This window comes from Ictidomys tridecemlineatus, chromosome 3 (genome assembly GCF_052094955.1).
Source record: "Ictidomys tridecemlineatus isolate mIctTri1 chromosome 3, mIctTri1.hap1, whole genome shotgun sequence".
NCBI classification, from domain to species: Eukaryota; Metazoa; Chordata; class Mammalia; order Rodentia; family Sciuridae; genus Ictidomys; species Ictidomys tridecemlineatus.
Window position 1 is genome coordinate 51,211,426 of NC_135479.1, and position 17,408 is coordinate 51,228,833.

The window sequence follows — 17,408 nt, forward strand, 5'->3', positions numbered from 1 at the left end:
TGGCAAGAGGTCAATGAATGTTTGATTCCTCTTTCTTTTAGCTCCAAGCTCCCACCCCCAGTTCTCCTACCCCAACACTGTTCCTGCCCTCTGATCTTCCACTTGCCTGGCTCCTGGCCAAGTCCTGGATCCGAAATTCAGATTTCCAACTGCATGAGTTCCAGTATCATTTGCTGAACACTCACCTGCTGGGTGAGGACATTGCTGTTGCCACCATGAGGTGCCTCCCAGGACTGCACCCTGTCTTCAAGGTACAGGCTCCACCCTCCAGGTCCCATCTTGTACCTCAGAGAGAGAAAAAACCCAACAGCTGTATGGGATTTAAAAGCCTAAGTCTTCAAGATATGACCATGACACTGATGATTGGCACTCAACAAGCATAGGTATGGTGTCACAGCACAGAATCTTCATAGTGTCTTATGAACAGAGGCAGAGAAAGCAGACAGATAATTATTGCAAGACCTTGACCTTGGTTTTATTTTAATACTTAAATTCTTTTTATTTTGAGAAAATTGTAGATATACACAAGTTAAGAAATAATACAGAGTGATCTCATCTGTCCTATGAAGTCAAATACTTGGATTAATTAAGTACACATTGTAAGTCAGCTCTCTGAAATTCTCTGCCAGTGGGTCAGGAATAGAGTAGGAATATAATTTGTTAAAGCGAAATGTTAGTTCTGCCTTAGGAGATTTATCATTTGTGTGGAAAGGCTGACAGCAATTTCTGGAATTAGAGAGACATAGAGGAGGTGCTAGAGTATTGGTGGAGATGTTCCACCATAACTGAAGTAGTCAGATAAGCAGAAAAATCAAAGGACAGAGTCAAAGAGAGCAGAGAGAGAGAGAGCAAAGCCTGACAGATCTCTTGAACCTGCCAAGAGTGAGGTGGATAAAGAGCTGCATTTGCATAGTGGTATCAGGAGGTGGGGAGGAAGGAAGGAAGGAAGGGGGGAAGGGAGGGAGGGACACCAATGAATGGTGATCATGGGAAACAGTAACTGCAGCATGCCTGAGTGCAAAATTGGAGAGGCAAGGTCAGAGGTCTGTGCTTCTGAAACACCTGGGAGTCCTCAATGTGGGTGAGTTGTACAGACCTTATTTTTAAAAGAGTGAGTCTGGTTATCTATTGCTGAGTATAATGCAGAAAAAAAAAGATGTGTAAAACTTGCTTTAAAAATTTTTGGAAATCGTAATGTCACTTTGATACAGGGAACATAGCCAAGAAGGCAGCAAACATGTGCATGCTTAGGCATCAGAGCAATGATCAGAAACTGCAAAGTCAGGTAAAGAAGCCAGTTTGGAGACCAAGATGAACTTTTCAGTTTTAGATACGGGGAGTTTGAAGTATTGGTCAGATATGCGAGTGAGTACTTGGCAGGCAGAACAACGGAACTGTAGGTGGATGCAGTGAGACATGCCTGTAATCCCAGTAACTCTGGGGCTGGGGCAGGAGGCTCACAAATTCCAGGCCAGACTCAGCCACTTAGTGAGACCCTGTCTCAAAATAGAAAATATAAAGAACTGGGGATATAACTCAGTGGTAAAGCACCCCTGATTTCAATCCCCAGTACAAAATCAAACAAAGAAAACTGAATTGTATTGATGCTTGGAGTTCCCACCCCAATCCTAATCTGGGCTGTAGTAATTTTGTTTTTTAGGGTTACAAAAGCAAAGTAATTATTAATATAGTTCATGGAATCTTATATTTGATGATCTTATGATATTTTGCATCACCATGTTCTTAACTTAAATTATTAAGTATATTTTTATACTTTAAAATCCTTGTTTACTAGTTTGGCCCCCTCCATATTTCCTTAACCTCAATAAAGCAACTTCATCACATGGCAAACAGCTGCATTGTTATCAGGACCCACCAGAGGTATCATTAAAGGTCATATAGGCAGGTTTTGCATGCAGATTACCAGCATCTGAATATTGAATCTTGGCCTCAGTGCTTACTCAGATGTGTGCTTTGGGGTCCTCATCTCTGAATGGAGATAATAGGATCTCCATCATGGGGTTGTTAACGCATTAAATGATAAAATGTGTTGTCATAGAAAAGTATTGGTTTTGTTTTATTCTTTGGGTTATCATAATTAATTATCATCATCATCCTCATTATTGTTAGGGACTCTGATTTGGGTTCTTTATTCCCTTATTTTGGAGGTCTTATGTTTTCTGTGATGCCAATATCCTTCCATGAATTTTCTGAAAAGACCAGTATTGAGGGGCCTTAATGCCTTAAAACCAGAAGTATCACCTCAATCTTGCCCTTGGCCCAGTATCAAACAATTAAAATGCGAAAAAGTATGTGAATCTTGTATATCAATCAGGTTATAATGGGGAAACCCCCACTTAGCATAAAAATAAGCATGTGTCAATGATAATTGGCCTTCATTAGGGGACATATAGGGCCTAATTAGGAATGGCTTAAACAGGTAGCTTGATGTGACATCTTTAATCCTGATTAAGACCTAAAAATAAAAAAGGAAAATGTTGAGTAGTTAGATGTGTGGTTTTGAAATAAGCACAGGCTTGTTTAAGTTATGATGATGTGAAATATAGAGAAAGAACACATTATATCAAAAGTTAAGGGGCAGATTCTTTAAAATACAACTGTGTTCAAGGTGAATATAATAAAGGCAAAGATCTCAAGAACTTCTGTGTGCCAGGTAGTGTTCCAAACCTGCTGCTCAGTCACTCTCAGAAGCAGTACTGCAGCACCTGAGATAAGACACCCCATCATGCCCCTGGTAACTGATGAGGAGACTGACACTTAGAGGGTTCATTATGTTGCTCAGGTATCAAGGTGAGTAGTGAAATGTGCACTCAAACCCCACTTGGTGTGGCTCCAAAGCTCAACTGTCATGGAAGTTGGAGGATATGGAAGTGAGTGGTTAAAGAATCAGGAGACCAGACTGTCAAAGTAGCAGCAGGGACAAAAGCATCAAGAGGAGAGCAGGACACCATGCTGTGTTCCAGCCCCCCACAAGAAAGGACCCAAGCATGGCCTCCATTAACCACCCTTCCAATCTCCTTGCACCTCAGCTCCTGGCGCCCCATGTCCACAACACTATGGAAATCAACACCCGGGGCCGGATCCAGTTTAACTCAGATGAAGGAATATTTGCAAAGGTAAAGAGGAACTTGAACATGGGTCTGCCTTATCATCCACCTCTCTATGACTTCTTGACATCCTCAAGACCCCAGACCAATCTGCGTGAATGGCCTGATCCTTAAATTCATGAGCCCTGTTCCATCACATAGATGACTTTAAATCTGAACAACCCATTTCTGAATCCCTGTATAAAAGGCAATTATTCTGCTCTTCAAGCCCTGTTAACTTCCTCATCCTAGGCAGTGAGCACAGGTGGAGGTGGTCATCTAGATTTGGCCCGTCGGGCAATGACTCAGCTGACCTATTGCTCCCTCTGTCCTCCTGATGACCTGGCTGACCAGGGTCTTCTGGGAATCCCAAGTGCTCTCTATGCTCATGATGCCTTGGCCGGTGGGTGAGAAGCAGCTAAGAAATGGGGAGTGGGAGTGGGAGGAGGAGGGTGGGGCTCTGGCTTGAGATCAGCATGGGGCAAAAGCAAAGAGGGTAGGAGAGAGGCAGGAAATGGAGGTGAGGAGAGCTGTGAGTGAGTAAACCATAGGATCTGGTGGTATGGGGGATTATGTTAAGAAGAGTGTCTGGCAACCATGTGCAGTGTAGGGAATTCCTGGAACTCTTGACTTACAACTTCCTTTACACAATTGTGTCATAAACCTGGGGAATGTTCCAAAAGGCAAGTCTACTAGGACTTGACCCAAGTTTAGTGGCATGATTAGAATAGTAGAGGTCAGAGGCTGGAGTCTTCTGGGATCATAGATTTCAGCTCCCTTCTCTGAGTAGGTGTGTGGAGGGGATCGTCCACCTCTTCTACCAGAGGAATGATGTTGTGAGGGGGGATCCTGAGCTGCAGGCCTGGTGTTGGGAGATCACGGAGGTGGGGCTGTGCCATGCCCAGGACAGAGGTAAGATCCATCTCAGAGACAGGAGCTCTTTGGAGACTCTGCCAGAACCTCTTCCCAGCTCTGCTCCTCTGAGACAGAACCCCAACCTCTCCTGACACCACTCCCACCACACCTGAAAGCATCTGAATTCCATTCATAACCCCCTAAGGCTCAGAACACTTCTAGATCCCAAGGATTGTCTCCTCAGAAACCCTGACCATCAAGCCTACTCCTATCCCCATCGCAGTCACAGATGCCCATAACCTACCATGTCCTGGGACCCAACCAGGCCAAAGCCAGTGAAGGATTCTGTCCAGTTCATGCTGGGTCTCACCTTCTATCTTCATGGTCCCCTGTTTTCCTGCCTGAAGATATAAACAGGAAAATTTTCACACCAAAGCTTATAAGGACCCCCTCTGGCTTCCCCTCTCTTCTCTTCCTGTCTGTGACTATCCACCATGCAGAGAGGCCCAGGCCAGAGTGCAAGGGCATCTCCAGATGCAGCCTCAGTACCATGCATGCTTTGGCTCAAACCTGACTCAGTGCCTTATCCTTGGGACTCAGGTTTCTTTGGCCAATTTGTCCACCCCTCTTGGATCGGGATCTTTCTTCCCTTCCATAGCTCTCTTCTTTCCATGAAATATAGAGGGTTTACAATACACACTTAGATATATTTTTTAACTTCTGATTCACCCATTGTTCCCCCTTATCTTTCAGTGTTCTCTTTATCTCATCAGTTAAAGGTTATGTGCTAAACAAATTTTAAAGTACTAATTTCGGTCTCTTCCTCTTCCTAGTTATGCAACCTTGAACAATTTATTTATTCTTTTTTTTCTTTGACTTTTGGTTTATTTATCTCTAAAATGCACATACTGTTTTCATTCCCTCCTCACCACTTACCTGACCGAACTTTTGTGATGCAAATGAAATGTGTGACAATGCAGAAATGTGTCAACTGCATATTGTGAGTTGTTTCATCATAGGCTCCACGCCACCAAAAAATACCTCCCCAATATGGTCAGCATGGAACAGGAGAATCCAGGCTCTGACAGATAGTAGATGACTTTGGGCTGATCACTAAGTTTTTTGACCCTGACTCACCATACTAATTTTATCTTTTTATTCTGTAATTTTGATGCTTTGACATCTTGGGGATTTTCTGACCCTGAAGGTACTGCCTTTCCCAGGGCTAGCTAACTTCCTGTGTGCATGTCTTTCCTGTGCTAACCAACCATCTGAGAGCCCACACTCCTAACTACTTCCTCTAGGGAGCTCTCACACTCCAGGCCTGAATTCCAGAGGCATTGTTAGACAGGTGGGATGGTACCTCAAATGTGACAGAATTATCCAAAACAGCCAGTCCTAAGCCTGCCTATTCTATCTTACCCATTCCTTATTGTGAAAACCATAATAGAGGCTCTTGCTCCAGTTGCCCTCTACTCCCTCTGTTCCCTGGTAGGCTCTTGTGCTTCCTTGTGTGGCCCCCTAAGGTATAGCAAGTACCTTTCATTTGGAACCTATAAGTATAATAAACCATCTTTTCAATGGCATTAATCTCTTGTCTGTTGGCCTCATCATACCTGAAAGGTAATGAAAATAGCTGGGCATGGTGTCACATGGCTGTAATCCCAGCAATTTAGGAGGCTGAGGCAGGAGAATGACAAGTTTGAGGCTAGCCTCAGAAACTTAGTAAGACCCTGTCTCAAAAAAGAAAAAGGGCTGAGGACAGAGCTCAGTGGTAAAGTGCCCCTTAGTTCAATCCCCAGTTCTTAAAAACTAAACTAAAATAAATAATGAAACTATATTTCAAATATTCACCTGTAAATTGAGTGGAGTGAGATAGCTGACATTTGAGCTACTTCCTGTGTCTGAAATGAGACAATAACTTCTCTTTTCCTAGCATTATTATTCAGTCATCTATAAGAACTGCCTGGAAATAAGAAAGCATGCTTCTGTGTTTGTTTAGGGGGATGTGAATTTTATTGAAATCAAATAAACCAAGAGGAAAAAAAAGATCTAAGTCATAGGTATACAACTTAAGGACTTTTACTAAGGTGGCCCAGGGGGATCATCACCACTTGGATCAAGAGTCAGAACTTCACCAGCTCTCTCAAAATCTCCTGTCATACCCATCCAGAGGCAATTACCATCCTCACTTTTCTCAATGCAGGTTAGTTTGATTCCTTTGTAACTTCATATAAATTGAAATATGAGCTTGAACTCACTTATTTCATTCTCTGAATAATGTGAGAATTACACATGCTGTTGCATATAGCATGGACTTCTTTCTCTGTCACGCCTGTATAATATTCTATTATGTGAATATGGTACAACTTATTTTTCATTTGTGCTATTGATAGAAATTATGGTTGTTGTTTCCAGTTTGTAGCTATTAATCTTAATGCTGCTGTGAACACTTTTGAGTAGGTTTTTTCTTTGTACATATCTAAGAGAGAGATTAATGAATCATAGAGTACATGCATGTTTTGTTTGAAATAGTTTCTTTTATTTTATTTATTCTAATATGCTATATATGACAGCAGAATTCAATTCATTTCATATTACATAAATAGAGTACAATTTTTCATGTCTCAGGTTGAACACAAAGTAGAGTCACACGGATCATGTTTTCATACATGTACTTAGGGTCACGATGTCAATCTCATTCCACCGTCTTTTCTACCCTCACACCCTCTGCCTTCCCCTCCCTCCCCTTTGCTCTATCTAAAGTTTGTCTGTTCCTTCCATGCTCTCCCCCAGCCCCATTATGAATCAGCATCCTTATATCCTTATAACATTTGGCATTTGATTTGGGATTGGCTTACTTCACTTAGCTTTATATTCTCCAACTCCATCCATTTACCTGCAAATGCCATGATTTTATTCTATTTTATTGCCGAGTAAGAGTCTATTGTGGATATATATCACATTTTCTTTACTCATTCATCTACTGAAGCACGTCTAGGTTGGATCCACAGTTTAGCTAATGTGAATTGTGCTGCTATTGATGTGGCTATGTCCCTGTAGTATGCTGTTTTTAAGTCCTTTGGGTATAGTCCTAGGAGAGGGATAACTGGGTCAAATGGTGTTTCCATTCCAAGATTTCCAAGGAATCTCCATTCTGTTTTCCATATTGGCTGCACCAATTTGCAGTCCCACCAGCAATGTATGAGTGGGACTTTTCCCCACATCCTCACCAACACTTATTGTTGTTTGTATTCTTAGTAGCTGCCATTCTGAATGGAATGGGATAAACTCTTACAGTAGTTTTGATTTGCATTTCTCTAATTGCTAGAGGTGTTGAATATTTTTTCATATATTTGTTCATTGATTGTATATCACCTTCTGAGAAGTGTCTGTTCAGTTTTTTGGCCCATTTATTGATTGGCTTATTTGTGTTTTTTGTTGTTGTTGTTGTTGTTTTTTGTGTGTGTGTTAAAGTTTTTGAGTGCTTTATATATCCTAGAGATTAGTGCTCTATCTGATGTGTGAGGGGTAAAAATTTGCTCACATTCTGTAGGCTCTGTATTCACTTCACCTATTGTTTCTTTTGCTGAGAAGAAGCTTTTTAGTTTGAATCCATCCCATTTATTGATTCTTGATTTTAATTCTTGTGCTATAGGAGTCTTATTAAGGAATTTGGGACCTAATCTGACATGATGGAGATTTGAGCCTACTTTTTCTTCTATTAGGTGAAGGGTCTCTGGTTTAATCCCTAGGTCCTTGATCCACTTTGAGTTGAGTTTTGTGCATGGTAAGAAATAGCAGTCATGAAATTCATCTGGAAAAATAAACAGACCAAAATAGCTAAAGCAATCCTTAGCAAGAAGAGTGGGGGCTGGGGATGTGGCTCAAGCGGTAGCATGCTCGCCTGGCATGCGTGCGGCCCGGGTTCGATCCTCAGCACCACATACAAACAAAGATGTTGTGTCCGCCGAAAACTAAAAAAAGTAAATATTAAAATTCTTTCTCTTCTCTCTCTCTCTCTCTCTCTCTCTCTCTCTCTCTCTCTCTCTCTCTCTCCCTCCCTCTCCCTCTCCCTCTCTCTCTCTCTCTCTCTCTCTCTCTCTCTTTAAAAAAAAAGAGTGAAGCAGGTGGCATCACTCTACCAGACCTTAAACTAGTAACAAATGGCATAGTATTAGCACCAAAATAGACTTGTAGACCAATGGTACAGAATAGAGGACACAGAGACAAACCCACATAAATATAGTCATCTTATATTAAACAAAGGTACCAAAGACATATATTGGAGAAAAGATAGCCTCTTCAACAAATGGTGCTGGGAAAACTGGAAATTTATATCAACAAAATGAAATTGTTTTAAATAGTTTATGACAGTTTGGGAAAGCAATTGTACCAATATTGATTCCTTCTAGCATAGGACAAGTTATAACCATTTCATTTTCTCTTAAGTGTACCACAGAGAATTCTGTTATTTCCTCTTTAGCCATATTAGTGGGTATATTTAAGTTGTATTACCCCAATGACCAGTGGAGCTGAGTATCTTTACATAGAATTAGTAACTATATGGATATTCTTTTCTGTGAAAGGCCTTTTCAAGTATTTGCCCATTTTCCTAAGATTTATCTGTCTTCATCCTACTGACTTTTAACCATTTTTATAAAAGGAGATATTTGACCAAGGACCTCTTCTACCTCCTTACTCTCCAAATCTTACCATAAGAGCAATAGCTACCATGTACTGAGGGGATTTATGTAATCATCTCACTAATAAGGTAATTATTGTTATTATTATTGTAGTTGATTATTATTATTGCCATATTCAGAGAAAAATATTAAGGTTCAAGGAAGGTAATCAATTGGTCCAACTGATGCAACTGGTCAGCAGCAGAGCCAGGACTGGGACCCAGGGCTTATGCCACAACCTGTGCTCTGGACCACAGCACTCCCTACGTCACAGGTGATCTTCAGATAGTCTTTCCATGATATATATATTAACCAAATTATGAAAAACCTTTCCTGAGTTTTCATGTACCCTTTCCCTATTTTATTTCTAATCTTACCACTATCTAACATAATTTTGTTATTTTATTTTCCTTCCATTTTAGAATCTAAGCTGTAAGAGGACAGGGATATTGATGTGTTGTACCTACCAGTGTAGTCCCAATGGCTTGACAGTGCCTGGTCCATAGAGTTCCAGGGTTTTTGAATTAATGCATAAATGAATGCATGAACACATACTAATAACTAAGTCTGTATTTCTTTATCCCCTCTGGGTAATGTTTCTAAAAATTGTTTTTTCTTCTCCTAGGTTTCCCTGCCTCTTTTCAGTCTTGGCTTCAACCCTGTCATTTCCTTACCATGTGCATCTTCACACGCACTGCCCAACACGCAGCCATCAATAATAGTTAGGTAGGGACCACTGATAGCAATGGTCCCTGAGGTCTAGGTGGGTGCAACCAAGTGCCTAGACTAGCGGGATGCTTGAAGGGGAAAACTGGAGCTTGGGGTCCTGAAGTTCAGAGTCCTTGAGTGACTCCAGATTCTTCTCTCCCCGCCACCCCTCAAGCTGGACTGGTTTTACTGGGTTCCTAATGGCCCATGCTCAATGTGGATGCCCCCACCCACTACCAAGGAAGATGTAACAATGGCCACAGTGATGGGGTCACTACCCAATGTCCAGCAGTCCTGTCTTCAGATGCTTTTTTCTGCGCCAACTGTGCTGATGGCAGCCAGACATGGTGAGAAGGGCTCTTTGGAACTCCAGGGGTATGGAAAACTGAAGAAAAGCATTGCAGTGAGGGGCTGGACTCTGGGTCCCTCTTTATTGGAACTAGGAGCTAATGCATCCATTCTTTCTGCTACAGTTGCCCCCAGGACATCACAGAGAAGACTATTTCTCAAGCCCTGAGCCCAAGGCGGTGCTAAGACAATTCCAAACAGATCTGGATAAACTGGAAAGGGAAATTGTGGCCGGAATGAGAAACTAAACCTTCCCTATGAATACTTGAAACCTAGTTGCATAGAGAACAGTATCGCTATCTAAGCCTGAATGTGCTCAAATATTTGCCCCTTTGAAAACCATGGGCCACCATTATAGTTATCATTTTCTCTTGAGTTTTGTTTTCCTGCATCTGAGTTTCCACAGTTGTATTTTCTTTCCTGAGTGCCCTACCTGAATGTGTCTCTAGCCTGAGGCCTTGCTCTCATTTCCAGGTAATCTAAGACAATGATCTTTAACCTGAAACCACATTCCTTACAGAAATCAACTATCAGGTAGCTTTCTCCTGTCCCTAAAAAATTTGTCTTCTCCATTTCCTATATAATAATTTTAGATGGATTTTTAAATGTGACATTAAAGATAGGTCTGATTTTATTTTTAACATCCAGATATTATCACAACACTTTTCATTGAAAAGTCCATCTTCCTTCACTGATCTATAATGCTGACATAAATCAAGCTGCCATATACAAATGGGACTATATTATTTCACTCATATGATCGTCTTATGTTGTACTGCACTGACTTAATTACTGTAGCTTTATAATCAACATAGATTACTATTTCATGAGACATATTAATACGATTTATCCTTTAAAGGTGTCTTCTTTTCTTGGACTTTTGACTTTCTATGTAAATATTAGAGTTAGCTCGCCAAGTTCCACAAATAAAATCTGTTGTGATTTTGATTAGAATTGCATTGCAGTTATATAAAGTTTATAATCTTAAGGAAACTTTGTATTTTTGAGATAATTCCAACAGTATCATTTTATACATTGCTGAATTCCAAAAGTGCCAAGATTTAGTTTGCAAATTTTGCCTTTGTATTCATCTGTATGATTACCCTTTCTTATATTATCTTTGAGTGGCTATAATTACTCAGTAGTGAGTTGGATAGTGTTCCTCATTTATTTATTTATTTATTGCTATTTTTAAGAGTATCTTATCTATAATTAGAATTATCTTTTCTTTTTAACTTTTATTGGTGCATATTAACTATACAGGAGAGTGGGTTTCATTGTGGCATATTCATATATGCATATAACATAATTTGATCAATTTGTTTCTTTAATTATTTAACAATTTTTTCACCTAAGATAAAAAGAATTAACAGCATGTTTGAATTCTGATGAGATAGATGCATCAGGGAAGAAAAATTGTTGATGCCCAGGGAAAATTACTATCATAATTTGTTTGTCTTTGGTAGGCAAGAAATAGAGATACTAATTCATAAGTAAAAGGAAGAGGCTTTATTAGGAGTGTGGTTATTTATTCAAAGGGATAAGGTGGAATATATTGACACAATTTTTTGACTTACCAGGAGTGGTGATATTAAAGAATCATGACTATGACCTAAGACCTAAACCTTTGAGAAACTATGGTAAATATATGGAAGATAAATACATAATTTATCACAAGCAGAAATTGTATTTGGCAGAAATTGGTGAAGACATTCAGAGGTGGTTGTTTTTTGGAAGGGGGAGGATACATTTATGAATATCAGTAAGGAATAAGGACACCTAATTCACTTCCAGAGTAACTAGCATAAGGGATGTGGGGGAATTATGCCCTTTTGAGAGCTGCAGGGAAATAGTGTGCTCAGAAGGGACACATGTTTCATTTAGAATAAGGAAGTCATAAGAACGTTTGGAGAAAAGATTAATAATATTTGGGGTTTGGCAGATGATAATCCATGAGTCCAGGGGGCATAATGGTGGAATTTCAGGGTTGGGGAGGTATCCTCCAAAAGTCCCTGTGTCAATACAGGAATGTTCACGGTGAAATGATTGAATGTGGGAGTTGTAACCTAATCAGTCCATCCCAGTTTGAAGGGACTGAGTGGGTGGTAACTGTAGGCAGGTGGAGCATGGCTGGAAGAGTTGGATCGCTGTGGGTGTGTCCCAGAAACTTTCCTCTTATGGCCCCTTCCTGCCTCTTCTTCTGCTTCCCCGATGCCATGAGCTGAGCAGCTTTCTTGAACACCAGAACTGAGCAGCAGCTTTTCTCCATCCTACCTTTCTGCCATGATGCTCTCCCTTGCCCTGGGTCCAGAGCAATGGAGTTGGTGACCATAGATGGAAACCTCTGAAACGTGAGCCCAAATAAACTTTTTCTCCTCTAAATTGTTCTTGTCAAGTATTTTGGTCACAGTGATGAAAAGCTGAATAACACAGGAAACCTTTGTTGCCTAGATGAGAAGGCTTACTATTGGAAGCCACTATCCAAAAGAAATTAATAAGAATACAGGCTCTGGAGTCAGGATATTTGGGTTCAAATCCAATTACCATGTACTTTCACCAAATAACATAGGAGGGATCACTGATGTGGCCCTGAAAGGAGATGTAGAGAACTTCCACATGAAAGACTGAGAGATGGAATGGAGACCTGTGCTGCTTGTAATAACTGTAAACAGGAGATAAAGGACTCGGAGATAGAAGTCCCAGTGATTCCAAGGCAGATAAGGAATGATAAGGCTATGGCAGGGGAGAATAGAACACAGACTTCTGGGATCTCACATTAAGCCTGTCGATAGAGGCAAAAAGACAATCCTTCTCTACCTTTCCAGCACTCTGGTTTGCTGCCAAAAGAAACTGCAAGTCACACTTACCACAAGCTTATGGGAACAGAGAGGCCTACAAGGAGCAATATCAAGAACTCTGCTAAAATGATGTATTAAATTATAAAGAAAAGACAAAATATATGATTTTGTCACTAGACACCAAAAATGAACTTTTTGAAATTTATATTCATCTTCAAAAAACCTCTAAGGGAAGGAAAATAAAGGAAAACTCCTTTGATTTGACAAAGAATATATATAAGAACTGCAAATGTTACATTGACCAACACCATTACTTTAAAAATCAGAAACTGGAAAGAAGTTACCATTATTCTTGTCATCATTTTACATTCTTTAGGAGAGTTCCATTGATGCAATAGGAAAGAAAAAAAAGTACTTAAGATTAGGGAAACAAATAACAGAATGGCCATAATTTGAAAGAACATGATGATATTCTAGAGAGTTCAAAGAACTCAATCAAAGATTATTAGAACTAATAAAAGAATATAAAACAAATACCTAGAACAAGATACCAAGTAAGTATAAAGAATAGTTTTCATTATACTAATAGCCAGCTAGATATTGAAGTGAAAAATTATTCCGTGTTCCTTGGTGACACTTTATGAAATAAATAAATATAAATTAGTAGAGCCTAGTAGGTATCAGTAAGACCTCTGAATTAAAAAGAAAGAAAAAAAACTTATCTATGGGGAAACTTGGAAAATTATTTGAAGAATATGAAATAAGACTTTTGGGGGATGGTACCAGGGATTAAACCCAGGAGTGCTTAACAACTGAGCCCCACCCCCAATCTGTTTTATTTTTTATTCTGAGATCCTAAGCTAAATTGCTTAGGACTTCACTATGTTGCTGAGGCTGGCTTTGAACTTACAATATTCCTGCCTCAGCCTCCTGAGCCACTGGGATTACAGGTGTAAGATTTTAATGAGTGGACAAACCTTCCTAGATGAGAAGGATTACTATCCAAAAGACATTAAGAGTATAGACTCTGGAGTCAGAATATTTGGATTCAAATCCAATTACCATGTACTTTCACCAAAAACCCACATGGGAACTGTATTTATTTTCTTTAGTCTTAGAATCAGTGTGGCCACAGGTGCATGTATGGGAACTTTCCCTTCATCTTGCTAGGGGGTTATCTGAGAGCCTGAGGGTGTCCTTCAATGCTGCTAGGAGGCATTCTTGGGTGGCATAAAAGTGATTGGGCATCTGAGATCTCAAAGCACAGGCAGGGCATTGATCCTAATGAGTTGCAGGTAACATTTAAGAGCACCAGAAAAATGAAGTCACCATTTGGGAGAAGAATATGACATCGTGAAGCTCAAATCTGGCAAAATTGCCCTTTTCTTGGGCAGACTCATGTCCTGGCTAATCTAGCATAGATTTCAGTGCTGGGACTTGCTTCTGATCATACCCAGAGGACATTTTCTGGGGCGACTGATCCTGTACTTCCTGGAGTATTGAGCTAAATTTGTGAACATTCTTTAAATAGGGTTTTAGTACTAGATCCCCTGGACCCCACTCAATTCCTTCCAATGCTTTTTTCCCCCAGGGGATTACCCCATACTGTTAAGCTATTCATACATAAGGTAACTCCCTCTTTTAGCTTATTTCATGAAACAAGTCTTGATGGGTGTTATGGTTTAAATATGAGGTATCCCTCAAAAACTCACTTGAGAAAATACAAGAAAGTTTAGAGGTGAAATGATTGGGTTCTGAAAGTTTTGACCTAATCAGTGTATTAACTCCCTGATAGGGATTAACTGGGTGACAACTATAGACAGGTAAGGTGTGGATGGAGGAGGTGGGTCCCCAGGGGGGTTCCTTTGGGGTATATAGTTGTCCTTATTGAGGGGAGCACCCTGCCCCCTCCTCTCTCTGATTATCCTGTCCTGAGCTGCTTTCTATTGCCATATCCTTCCACCATGATCTTCTGCTCATCTTGGCCCAGGAACGGAGCCAGCCATCTATGGACTAAGACCTCTGAAGCCATGAGTACCAAATAAACTTTTCCTGTGTAAAATTGATCTTGTCAAGATTTTTAGTAAAGAGCCCGATTTCCTGTCAATAAGACATACTGTCTAGGAATGTAGAAACATAATGATCAAGTTTCTAGTTTGAAATGAAGAATATAATTGACCTCTCTATCTCCTCCTCTTCCCAAGAGACAAAAAACAAACATACAAAAGCAAAAACTAAAACAAACAACAACAAGTAATGCTAGCAGAGTAGGGGATCAAGTCCACACACACCAAAGAAGAGTCTTCATGTCCTACTGTTCTGCGGCTTGGTATGGCCACAAGGGCTAACATCTAGCTGATGGCAAATAATTAGAAGTTGATATGAATTCTAAAAGGAGCTGCTTGTCCTCTCTGTTTTCTGTCTCCTTTCCTGTGGGCTGAGATTTTAACATCAAACTTGTAAACTAGTTAGGTCCCTATTGACTCTAAAGTGCAGAGCTGTTTACTTTATGGGCAGCTCTCCTGTTCTACAGTGTTATGTGCAAGAGAAATAAGTTTCCACCTGTTTGAGCCATTGTATCCTTATTTCAGCAAATGAGCAAATACAAAAGAGTAACAAGCCACAATCCTAAAGTAGAGCCCTCAAATCAACAAGTACTATCTATAAATTTTAGCTTCAGTGTTAAATATGAATAGGCAATCAGGATCACTACACCACAAAGAGGGAAGACCAAGATAAAAAGAAGAAGAAGAAGAAGAAGAAGAAGATGGAGGAGGAGGAGGAGGAGGAAGAGGAGGAGGAAGAGGGAGGAATAAATGACAACTTACAAAACAGATAACTCAAAGAACAAAATTGAGCTTAAAATTTTATTCTACTTCCTACTCTTGTATTTGAGAAAATATTCTACCCATAGAATGCTCAGGAATAAATTTAAGCACAGAAGTAAATATCTCTACAATAAAACTATAAAACAGTAATGAAAAACATGAAAGATGTGTGTGTGTGTGCACACACACACACACACAAATGGAAAGACATCCCATCGTTCATGGATTCAAAAAATCAATATTGTCAAAATGTCCAAATACCCCAAAGCATTTTAAAGATTCAGTGCAACCTCTACCAAAATACCAATTAAGTTCTTCATAGAACTAGAAAAAAAGCTACTAAAATTCAAATGGAACCACAAAAATCTGGATAGCCACAGCAATCCTGAGCAAAAAAATCAAAGTAAGAGGCATTACACTGCCTGGTTCAAAATATACAACAAAACTAAAGTAATTTTTTTAAAAAAACATGATATTAACATGAAACCTGACATACTAACGGAACAGAATCTCGAGAGCCTAGAGGTAAACCCAGCCATGTATAGTCAACTGATTTTTGACAAAGCTGCTAAGAATGCACATCGAGGAAAGAATAGTCTTTTCAATAAATGGAGTTAGGAACTGATTATCCACATGCAGACATCTCTCTCTCACACCATTTGGGAAAAAATAAACTAAAAATGGATTAAGGACTGAAATGTAAGATATGAAACTTACTAGAACAAAACATAAGGGAAATGCTTCAAGACATTGTAACTGGCAAGTATTTTGAAGGATAAGATTCCAGACTGGCTATTTTATAATAACTTGTTTTTTATAAAACAAGTTCTGGGAAGGATGTGTAGATAGTTATAGTTTTTGCATAGTTGGCAGGAATGTACATTAGTATAAACATTAAGGAAACTAGTGCAGAGGTTTCTCAAAAACTAAAAATAGAACTACCATATGATTCACCAATTGTACTACTGGATATATATATCCAAAGGAATTGATCGGTATGTTGAAGAGACATCTGCACTTATATGTTTTTTACAGTACAATTTGCAATAGCCAAGAAATGGTAATAACCCTAGTGCCTATCAAATGATTAATACTTAAAGAAAAAGTAGCATATGTTCACAATTAAATAATATCAAATTATAAATGGGATGAAATTATGGCAACATGAATGTAACTGGAAGACATTAAATGATGTGTAATAAGCCAGGCACAGAAAGAAAAATACTACATGATCTCACTCATATGTGTAATAAAAACAAGTTGATCTCATATTAGTTGATAGTATACTAGTGGTTACCAGAGGCTGGGGAGAATGGATGTGTTGAGGGGGAAGAAGGGGAAATTTGGTTAATGAATACTAAGTTACAGTTAAATAAAAGAAGTTTCTGCTCTTCTATTGCAGGGTAGTGTGCCTATAGACAACAATAATGTACTGTATATTTCAAAATAGCTAGAAGAAAGGATATTGATTGTTTGTACTACAAAGAAATGATAAATACTTGAGGAGACAGATATACTTACCCTGATTTGAACATTACATAATGTACACATGTATCAAAACATCACCCCAGAGATATGTATAACTTTTGTACATCGAGTTTTAAAAAAGAAAACAATTCCACTCATGATAGCAACAAAAAATAAAATAAAGTCTTAGGTAAACATTTAGTTAAGTCGGTGAATGACTTGTATAATGAAAATCATAAAACATTGATGAAAGAAATTGAAGAAACTGCAAATAAAGGAAAGTGTCCTGTGTTTATGGATCAGAACAATTGATTATTAAAATTAATTTACTGATTTGGTGATCCAAAAGGCAATCTCTATCAACATTCTAAAGTCATTTTTCACAGAAATGGATAAACAACCTTTAAATTCATATGAAACCACCAAAGATCTCCACTAGCCGAAGCAATCTTGAGTAAAAGAACAAAACTGAAGACATTACACAATCTGACTTCAAAATATCCTAAAGTGATCCTAATCAAAACAGCATGGTGTGGGCATAAAAACAGACTCACCAACCAATGAAACAGGATAGAAAGTCCAGTAATAAACCTGTACATTTATGGTCAATAC

The 17,408-nt window shown here is 39.2% G+C and overlaps 1 protein-coding gene across 2 annotated transcripts in view; it reads right to left on the minus strand.

The window, feature by feature from the left end:
* Positions 1–17,408, minus strand: part of LOC106145117 (uncharacterized) — a 133,646-nt gene that overhangs the window by 5,730 nt on the left and 110,508 nt on the right. For both annotated transcript variants that reach the window (XM_078042747.1, XM_078042746.1), the window contains exons 5-6: positions 4,267–4,363; positions 186–285 (exon numbers count right to left, since the gene is read on the minus strand). In XM_078042747.1, the coding sequence (XP_077898873.1) occupies positions 186–285; positions 4,267–4,363 (197 nt within the window). The remainder of the gene's footprint in view (positions 1–185; positions 286–4,266; positions 4,364–17,408) is intronic.